Raw genomic sequence first — 10,744 nt, forward strand, 5'->3', positions numbered from 1 at the left:
GCGCCGACACGGATCGCGACAATACCGCCTGTGTTTTCTCCCTCGTTTTGACGCGAAATCGTTGCGTGGGCGCCGCGTTTACCTCTTGATCCCGACGGCAAGCGAGGTAAAAAAAAAATTAAAAAAAAATAGACATTTTGTCTTTTTGCTAAATTTCTGGACCTTAATTGAAGACAAGCGGCAAATGGTTTTTATTAAAATCCCCCTCCCTTTCCTCCGCCTCCAGCTCCGGGTGTTTTCAGACAAACTGTGCAAACCTCTGGCAACGCGCACGTACAGAAACAGTCAATATTTCGCCGTTCAGTAACATATTAATATCGCCTGGTTTTGTCCCTCTTCCCAGGCGCAAATTTCGGGGACACGGCTGTGCACAGACACCACCCCCACCACCATCCCCCCGCCCCCCTCCCTTCGGCGGGTCCCTTGAAGCGACCGGGGCCGGGGCACAAAAAGGGGAGCCGGGAGGGACGGGCAACCCCGATGCCCCTCCGCCTTCCGAGGCGACCTGGGCACAAAGGCTCCCGATGCTCAACCTATTTACAGAGATTTCCCCACCACCTCTTTGGCTCCATCATTTTCTCTCCCAAGATTTCGCAGCCCTCGTTCGCAGGAGAGGGCTGCAAGTTTTCTCCAGACGTTGGGGTCTTCCCCGCCGTCTTTGGGCGGATCTGGCCCGACCGGGAGACAGGAGATAATTTTGCCGTTTGCTTTAAAAACGGGACAGATGCGGATATTTATTTCTATTTTATTTCCCGTTTAACGCACAGGCGGCGGCGGCTGCTGCATCGCAGCCCGCCCTGACACAACGAGAACTAAAGGTGCAAATGAAGCCGGGGCTTACTAGTGCAGGCAAAAAATATATGTATATATATAATATATACATTTTATATCCTTAAAATCCCTGGCACTTTGGATGCCAGGAGCCACCTCGTGCCCGCCCCATTTGCCCCGAAGGAAGAAGCGCTCGGGCATCCGCGCTACAGCTCCGCGCCCGCGGAAAGCCTCTGCGCGCATTCCGCCCTCCCCGTCCCGCCGGAGAACGACTGTACACGACTGGGACACGCACACACCACCCCCCCTCCCATCCCAGGACCCCCCCCTCCCTCCCCCCCAAGCAGTAATTAGCTGTTTTCTTTGAACGTCCCTGAGAGTTTTCCTCCACATCAGGCAAAGTTTTTCCAGACCCAACATTTTTCCTGCATTTCCCCTCTTCCCCCCAAAAAACTTGTCCCTTTGACCCTCCTCAAAAGGGATGCTTTGAGCAAGGTCTCAGCCCTCCTGGCCGCAGCATCAGGCCACGCAAGGGGACAATCCGGAGCCCCCCCACGTGTGCCGGAGCTGCTGCTGCATTCCCGGGAGGCTCTCGCTGAACTGGGCTGTTCCTCCTTCCCCAAAACCTCCCCCAAAAGGGACTTTCTGCCCCTTCACCCCAGCTGACCGCAGGCAGACCTGGAGCCGGTGCCGTCTGGGGGAGCCCTGAGTAGGGACCATGCTGAGGGGAGGTGGCTGGAGGCGCAAAGACCTCTCAGCTGGAGGTCAGCCTTTGGGGAGAGGAGGCCACCTGGGTAGACACGTGTCCCAGGAGGTTCTCCCCAATTTCGGACACGCGGGGGCCCTGACACCGGAGAGCAGAGCTCTGATGTGGCGCTTGGCAGGTTGGGGCTGAGGGGCAGCACCCCACGCCGAGGCCAAACCCCACTCGTGTGCCGGCGTGAGCCACAGCGCAGCCCCGGTTGTCACATGCCTTGACTCAGATATATCGCCACTATTGCCACTCCCAGGGGCTCCGTGCAGATCTGACACGGGGGACTTTGCCTGCCCGGGGGGAGCAGCCTCCCCTATAGCTTTCTTGGCAGAAGGAGAAGGGATCCTGTGGCAAAAGCACCTGCTGTGATTGCAGCAAAATAGGTACAGCTGCAGGTGCCAGGAAAGGCTCAGCATCATCTGCACACACCTGCCAAAGGCAGAAGTCACCACCGGGTCTCCGATATTGAAGATACTCACTTAAAGTAGTTCTCAAATATTGGTGTTTCAGAACATCACTGCTGCTTCATCCCTTCCCCCTTCTTTTTTTTTTTTTTTTTTTTGCATTTCTAGAAACTTTACAGGGTACAGAGGTGTATTTACATCGGTTTTCTCCTCCGGATAATGAATGTAGCAATTGTTAAAGAAGAAAAAGAGCAAACGTAGAAATAAGCATGCAAAACTAATCCAAAACCTGGGAAAAAAATTCAAGACAACCTCCAGACCCAAAGATCCAAGCAGCACACGCAACTCAATGTTAAAATAAACCTCCTCCAATGCAAGGGAAAAAAAAAAAAAAAAGGAAATCCACCTCTCCGATCAGAACTAGAAGACATTAGAAACGGCCAGGAGGGCACTGTGCCAGGAGTCCCTTGTCACTGCCCTGCAGCATTCCAAGCGAGAGGTGGCCAAGAAGGAGCCTGAGCACACTGGGGACATGTGTGTGTGTGTGTGTCCCCAGCCCAGGACCCCACGCGAGGGGCCGGCAGGTTGACTCCAGGCAGGGACACAGCACATCGGATTTGTGCTGCTGCAGTGCAGCGTTTCGCTTCCCGACAGTAACAGCGGTATTGATCTCTCTAAATGGCAGGATTTGGGCCTTAAGGTCTTTAGCTCGTTTTTTTTCCATGTGAAAGGTTTTTCCACCTTTCCCCTAGTGCCACGCTGGGGAAGGGAAGTGGGTTCTGGCCGTGACGGCTCTCCCTCCCCAGCTCGGAGCTGCATCAGCCACCACGCAAGTTACCCGTAGGCTTGAACCGATCTGGCTCGCAGAGAAACACCAGAACTGCCCATGCAGCACAGGCAGCTGCCCCGGCGGGGAAACACTCACCGGGAGGGATACAACAAAGTCCAAAAGCAGTGCTTAAATACCTTTGAAAAAATCCACATTGCAAATACTTCAGGGAAAGGGGTGGTGCAAGTCCGGTAAGACCAGTGGGTTGGAGCCGTGCGGAAGGTGTAGCCATCCCCCTTGCTGTCCTGACCAATAGTATCCAGAAAACGCCGCATTTTCTTATTCCACACACTGCAAAACTCACCCAGTGAGGCACGAGCTCAGGCTTCACTTATTAAAGCCAGTGATGCTCCTCACCTGCTGAGAGCCGTGGTGGTCCCGAGGTGCTGCGCAGGTGGGAAGCGCTAATGCATGAGCAGAGGGGGGCTGACGCGGCCGCCCGAGCCCCAGCCCGGGGTCAGAGCCCCGGCAGAGGTAAATCCCCCAACCCCACACCGCTGCCGAGCTGGGATTGTTTGCGCCCATCGGCTTTAATGAGGATTCGGCTGGAGGAGGACAGCAGGGAAAATTTCAGCCTGGCCTCTGGAGAGATGGGAAGGGGATTTCTAGCCTTGCACTGGAAATCATATCCATTTTTCGTATCCATTTTGAGTTGTCAACACATTCATGTCAGACTGGTTCGTTCCTAAGTGTAGATTTTTTAATTGGAAGTTATTTTACACACATTTTTAGTATGAAGACAGGAAACTAAAAGCTCCCAAATCCATCTGCCGGAAACGGCGTGGCAAGGAACAACACACACACAGCTACGTCGGCTTTCTTCTCCATGGGGTGCAAAATAATTTGGGGTCCTCAAGTCCTCGCTAGGAAGAGAATAACGTGTAAATAAAGCGCATGGCCAGAGCTCTTCAGCAGTTCTTAACTCTTGCTGCTATTGATGGCAATTAGACGCATAAATATCTTTGGGAACGGGGTCTCGGGGCCCAGACCGTGAGGCTGCGTGTGCTCTCAGCCCCACCAAACCCTGGGCAAGGATGAGTTTTTTGGAGGTGCAGATGTTGGCATTATTGAGCTGATATTTTACAGATGCCGCTGTTTGTGTTGCTTCGTAAATTCAGCGTAATTTTGTACTTGTTACTGAACTCCAGACAGCAGATAGAAAAATTATTTGCGTTGGAAAGCTTTCAGGGGATGAAAGCAGATGATACCCAGACCAACTGTGGTATCGCTATAGTAATATATATCATTATAATAATTTCCACCTTGAGAATTAGGAGCTGCATAAAATAGCAGCGTAAAATCGGTGTTTAGAGTATAAACTCGGCACCAAGTTCTTGCAGTAGCTGCTGCAAAACTGCACACAAATCTCATCACAGGAATAGTACTATTGTTTTTAATGGATTACATTTTTCTTAGATTTTGAAGAGTGCTCACATCATAAAATGCACGCAGGAAGTACTGTGTATGTAAAACACAGCCGCATTAATTATGAAAGCTAGTAAATGAATCATACATTACTGCAAATATATTATGCATTGCTTACATCGCTTTGCCACGGCATGTTTGCACGATAGAAATAGAAACTGGAAAGGAAGGCTGGAGAAAAAAAAACCACACCAAAAACCTAAGAAAAAATAGCAACATTAGCTGAGGAGGCAAGAAGAAAGAGGAAAAGCACAGAGGGAAGATGTGATACCAGCATGACCTTATTTTCAGACGAAGCCAGACTAATGGCCCTTGTGATAGTTGAGTACCTGGGCACTGCCACCCCGGGGGCCGAAGAGAACTCATGGGGTGATTTCTCCGGCAAAGTTATGCGTTATTTTGATAACAGAATCATATGGCCTATCTCACAGAGCGCCGCTGGAGCCCGCGGATTTCTCTCGGGTTTTCACAGAATGACTTTTCGTGCTTGTTTGCACTTTTTAGCAAAGAGTTGTCGGTGTACTGTATGTGGAGAGCGAACTGGCTTTTTAACATGACAACTTATTTCCTGCCAAATTTGCTTTAAGAAACCACTTCAGTTCTGCGCACGAGACTTCACGTTGAGTTGATTTATTATCCAGGATATAAACCGGGAGCTCTCTGGTTATAGTGGAATTCGGAGCAAAATTAATTTTTTTTTTTTTTTTTTTTTTTTTTTGTAGGAAGAACATCACTATTTCACGCAGCCGAAACACATCATCTCGCCCGGGAAACTCTGGCTGTGTGCTGGTACATTAGGCGGGGAGGAGAGGCACGCCATGAGCCTGCCGACATAATAATAGACATTCGGCTCGACTGGCAGCCAAATCACGAGGCGATGTAAGGCTGCTGATCCCTCTTAAAAACTGCAGAGCAGGATCCTTGGGTAGGAAAAAAAAAGCACCCCAACCCCTCTGGGCACCCTCGTGCTGGGTCTCTTTCCCCTTGCTGGGGTTCGTGCAGGGCGAAAGCCGGCCGGAAGGGAAGGGAAGGGAAGGGAAGGGAAGGGAAGGGAAGGGAAGGGAAGGGAAGGGAAGGGAGAAGAGAAGAGAAAGAGAAAGAAGAGAAGAGAAAGAGAAAAGAAAAAAGAGAAGAGAAGAGAAGAGAAGAGAAGAGAAGAGAAAAAAGAAAAGAAAAGAAAAGAAAAAAAGAAAAGAAAAGAAAAGAAAAGAAAAGAAAAGAAAAGAAAAGAAAAGAAAAGAAAAGAAAAGAAAAGAAAAGAAAAGAAAAGAAAATTTAAGTTTTGGCACCCTCCTCTCCTAAGCAAGAGGTTATTTTCCAAGTACGGTTATCCCATGGCTGGCGTTGCCGCTGAACCTGCCGGGTGGTGGAGAGGGGCAAACCGGGCTGGTGGAGCGGGGCAGGGGCCACTTTCCTCCTCCGGCCGCTTGCCAAGGGGCCCCTCTCTCTCCTCGGCATACCCACTGCTGTCAGCACTTGACCAGTCTCGTTTGCCTTCAAGACTCCGGCGCAAACTGCAAGAGAGAACAGAATACGCAGTCAGGATCGTGTTAAAACCTCACCAGGCTCTGCACGGGCAGTGGGGATCCAACGGGGCAGGCTCTTCCCCGAAACAACCTTCCCTGGATTTTAAGAAGGGTTTTTTTTGGTGTTTTTTTTTTTTTAGGCTCAATTTGGCACGCATACGCTTAATTCAAAGAGCCGCTCCACCCTGTCTCTGCTCGGCACGCACTGCCGTGCCACGCCGGCGTAAAGCACTGTGGGGACAGAGAGAGGTTGGGAGTTACCAAACCTTACCGAAGACTTTCACCTTTGCCATCTGTCGAAGGACATTTCCATTAAACGATTCGTGCTAACCAACCCTACCGGGACATCCACTGGTTTCTGCTAGAGAGAAACCTTTGAAAGAAGGAAACTTGGAACGGGGCGTTTGGGATGAGCTGAGCCCCAGGAGGAGGAATGTGGAGAGCAGAGCCGAGGGCCGGCGCTGGCTGCTGGCCGCCCTTCGGATACCCGTGGCAGGCAGCGCTGCTCAACAGCCGCCGCTTCGCCCAGCCCAGGGACGACCGCTGTTCTGGCACCTCGTACATGCAAATAGTTCTGAGAAATATTCCAGTTTTGATGTCAGCTCTCATTGCCTTCCAAGTCTTGAACACCCAAAGAAGCCAGTTGCATATTCATGCCGGCGTTAGACCTCATCACATCCCTGAGATGGAATGATGGAAAGATGGTGGTTGGAAGGGACCTCTGGAGGTCTTGAGCCTTCCCTCCGCCCCCCCCCCCCAGCCAGGGCTAATGTCACTCTCAAATCATAATAAGCTTTACAGAACGCAATCTGGAAAAGCCACGAAGGAACTACATCGCACTCCCTCTCCCCAACTGACTTTGGTGAGATCTTCCACATCAAATTCTACCTTTGTCTCACTTTTGGCTGGATAAACTATTCTAGGGAAGTCTCAGGGATTGTACCGAGCACAAAATTGGATTTTCTAAGCCTGTAAAGCTTTTGCTGCCCCAAGTACAATTCACCATCCAGTCTTAAACCCTCAGACACTGACCTACGTGGCTGTCCTGGAGAAGGACGCGGGCCACCGTGTTTAAATGGTTTGGACTGGGAGAGGGCCAGAGCCTGCTGAAATCTGTCTCTACTGATCCCAGTGTGTTTTGGACCAAGCCCTGAAGGAGAACGATGGGGCCAAAATTCACGGTGTGCTTTGTACTTGGAAACACACTCCCTCTTTGTGCCAGGCTGCCCCGGGTAAGGACACAGCCCGGGTCCCCGCACAGCCCGCCCTGGCAGCAGGCAGCCCAGCCCACCTTCTTTCTGAGAAAGAAAAGGAGAATAAAGCGCAAATAAAATTCTAGGAACGTTGCAAATGGATCAGGCGAATGAAAACCTTGGGGGTGTGTTATTTGCATTTGACAAACCCCTTTCTTCTCATCCGTATTCAGCCTTTGCTCCCAAATCTTCCAGTGCCACCCATGCCAACGCTTCAAATTCAGGGGTTTCGGATCAGCGTGGGAAGCTCAGCGGAGTGACCCTGCGACCTGCGGGACTCCACAGGGCATCTCTCTGCCTCGGGATGCAAATCCGTCCTGGTTACCACGGCCAGCCGGAGAAATCCACCCGACGGGGGATCGGTTTGGTGCCCTTTAACACCGTCTGGCTCCCGTTAAGTTACGAACACGGCAAGGAAAGATGCTGCGGTGCCGGCATCGGGCAGGGACCAGTCGATGGCTGGCACGACCTGCACCAGCGATGCGGCCGCATGGGCTGGTGTCGGGCTCCATCCCTCCTCATCCCGGCAGGCTCCGGTGTAGAACCAGAGCTCTGCTCCCCTCCGTCTTGTATTTCCACTGCCTCGGAGCCAGTAAGCAGAACAAAGCCTTTGGACGATTTCCGTTAGCTCCAGGCAATCTAGAACCTTTGCCAAAGAATTACATAGAGGCAGTATTAAATAATAGGGTTGTCTCCAAAGTCTTTTAAATACAGAGGCTGCAATCGGCATCGTTCCTGGCAGGCAGGCAGGCAGGCAGGCAGGGAGACCGACCTACCCATCAGGACCCCATTTTGCGACTTACAGCAGCCTGTCAGGAAAGATCGATAGTTGGCATGGTAACAAGCTCATTTCCCAAGAATAGAGCTCCTTTTTATTAAATTTGGCTGGCTATTGATCAGTTCCTGATCCACGTATCAAAACATGACAAGCACTTAATAAATCACAGATTTTTATTGAGGCAAATAATAATAATAATAAAAAAAAGTCGTAATACCAGGAGGCAGCTGGGGATGCTGCCTGCTCCTGAGGATGGCCCACCGGCTGCGGCCAGAGCCGGGCATGCTGCAGCTCTGCCGGGCTGGGGCAGGGATGGAGAATGAGCCCCAGCGGAACCTACTCTTAGGGCAATTTCAAGACCGTAATCGGAATATCCTCGTTTCCCCTGCCACGCACGTCTCTTAGAGCAGCATCCCCATCGAGCAGCTTTTTGTGCTGCGTGGGATTTTATCCCTCCTCCCCGCTCGCTGTCCACGGCTCTCTGCTGTTTGCTAATAAACGGTGAAGCTGTGCGGTCCCACCCCACGGCTCCCAGCCCTCCAAAGCCAGTGTTTTCCCAGACGTCGCTCTTCGGACCTTGAAAACTTTTCCCTCGGCAGCGAGATCCCATATCCCCACACATCTGCAACCCGCCGGCAGCACGGCCGCATCATGCCGCAAAGAAGCATCAGCGTACGGTCAGTCCATGCAGACTTTCTGAAATCACCCCTAAACTTTGCATTAAACTGATTTACCTTGGTCCTCCCGAGCAAAGCTGTTTACTTTGCATCCTTAAGCACGTGGCCGTAGCCCGGGGAGCAGCTTGGCCAGTCCTTGCAGCAGCCCGACGTCCCTCCGTGTGCCATGCCGGGGATCCGCACGCCTCCCATTTGCCATCCCAGAGGGTGGGTAGCTCCGGTGTGACACGGTACAAACCCCTCAGCCTTCCCACGGGAGCGATGCAGTCCATCAGGAGGATGATAGGCTCATTTAAATTGCTTTAACGTGCATTTACATGAGAGATAATAACAGCTCCAAAGGCTTCTTCCAGCCTATTAAATAATACACACTTAAAATAGTGTCTGAATTCATGCTGAAATGGCAGACTATAATAATCCAGTCATATCCACCCTGCATATACAGCCGACTGTAGATGCTTAGAAAAATTGCAGGATGTATTTATTTACATGATATGGTGTGTGATAGCTGATTTTTTCAGGTCATCTCCTGTAATTGGTCTGACACAGACAAGTTGCTGCACGAGGTCTATCTCCCTCTGTCAGATATTTTAAGAGGAGAGGAAATAGCCTGACCACACACACGGGTGCGTCAGAGTGTCCAAAAAACTAGTGGTTCTGCAAACTAGGACAAAAATTCCAGACACAAGGTAAGTAGCCCAGCCATGCCCTGCGCTCCCCGGGGACAGCTGCCACCTCATAACCAATCAATTCATAGTGAAGGCAACCATTTCAAGCAGCTTCACTTACGGAAGTTCTTAAAAAAACTCCCAAAACGTTTAACAAATAAGTGTACGGATTTCAAAAGGGCTCAGGCTCTAAGGTCGGGTAATTTGTAAGACTTTGGCGCCTGGGGAGCCTGAACCCCTCTTCCACTGTCTTGGCAAAGAGCAGGAGCCCAATGCAATGAACCACGAGGTAGGTGATGGAGTTCTTCTGAGGTCAAAGGAGCCCTCCATCGCCGTGTGCTATGTGGCACCCTTCCATGGCCACGTGTGGCAACCCCTGACATGGGCATTTGTGCATCCCAGTAGTGTCTGTCCCCTCTCCACCCAGGACACTTCTGCTTTGCACCAGTGAAGCTGGACAAGGGCGAGCCCTTGGATAACTGACCTGAACACAGAGCAACTCGTTTGGCATCTTAAAGCCTTCAGCGGAGTTAAGCATCGTACAGCAAAGTCACCATACATCCTACACAGCCAGCAATATCCACTCTGCTTTGCGGGTGGGAAGTAGAGCCCAAACAGTTTATCCACCTGCGGCCACACCAGACCACGGCTAGGATTCAAAATCGCTGATGCTCAATGATGTCCTTGGTGCACCGTGCACAGCCGTACCTCTACATACACTTCAGGGCGCACTGCTATTGCTCACGTTCCTACAGGACTATCGCCGTACATCGTCTGGGCTTGCTGACACTGCTTGAGCACCAGTCTGAAAGGTCACAAGAAGACGGGCCAGGAAGCAGTGGTTGCTTTTACTCGGGCTTTCGAGAGACAGCGATGCCTCGAGAGCAGAGCAGATCAGCCCCCACGCTAGCCAGGGATGGCCGGGCGCCCCAGGTCTGCAAAGTCACTGACATTCTCCTCTCCCACTGGGAGCAAAGGATGAACCTTTTCATCACGTTACTCGTGGGTTTTTTTTTTTCCAGATGCTCAAAGAACAGGAAGAAATCAGGTTAAATCAGTAAGTAAGTGGACAAGAGTGATTCTCTTTGTCATCACCTCCCTCTGAGGGCAATTGTGGGGGAGAAAGAAGAGTGCTGTCTTGGCTGTTTTAAAGCTTAGCAAATCCTGCCATCATTTCCACAGGAAGAGCATCATCTTCCTATTTGTTCTCCATTTCAGACTGCGCTCCCAGCCCTGTGCGTTTCCTTCCCGAGAACATTCAACCCAGACTCAGCTACTGAAGTGCCCTAAACACCCCTAAAGGCAAATTCTGCCAGACGTGCCTGGAGATACATCAAACCCATCATGTCATTTAGCTGCTCCTGAAGTCTGACTCGGTAAGACTCGGGGTTGGAGTTGGGCATTTGGCTGTGGAGCGGTGGGCATGGTTCGCCTTGAGCTCGAACAGCTGAGCTCCACCTAGAGCCTGCGATCGGGGCGAGCTCCACAAACCGCAGGTGGGTTTTCCCCACTCAGCCCCCACCGGGGCTAACCGGTGCCAGCCCCTGCCCGGCTGCAGAGCCGAAATTCAGCCATAAACCGCACAGCAATCCCCGGGGAGGGGGAGAGCTGCGGCCAAAACCCAAGTGTTTCCCCTTGGCCACTCATCCCAAAGATGCT

At 51.5% G+C, this 10,744-nt stretch overlaps 1 protein-coding gene across 1 annotated transcript in view; it reads right to left on the reverse strand.

The window, feature by feature from the left end:
* LOC104283589 (early growth response protein 2b-like) overlaps positions 1-6,002 on the reverse strand; it is a 41,852-nt gene extending 35,850 nt beyond the window's left edge. The window contains exons 1-2 of the mRNA XM_009881788.1: positions 5,981-6,002; positions 5,509-5,697 (exon numbers count right to left, since the gene is read on the reverse strand). Of these exons, the coding sequence (XP_009880090.1) occupies positions 5,509-5,697; positions 5,981-6,002 (211 nt within the window). The remainder of the gene's footprint in view (positions 1-5,508; positions 5,698-5,980) is intronic.
* Positions 6,003-10,744: the final 4,742 nt, after the last annotated feature.

The sequence above is a fragment of the Charadrius vociferus genome, unplaced genomic scaffold, assembly GCF_000708025.1.
Source record: "Charadrius vociferus isolate BGI_N301 unplaced genomic scaffold, ASM70802v2 scaffold472, whole genome shotgun sequence".
NCBI lineage: Eukaryota > Metazoa > Chordata > Aves > Charadriiformes > Charadriidae > Charadrius > Charadrius vociferus.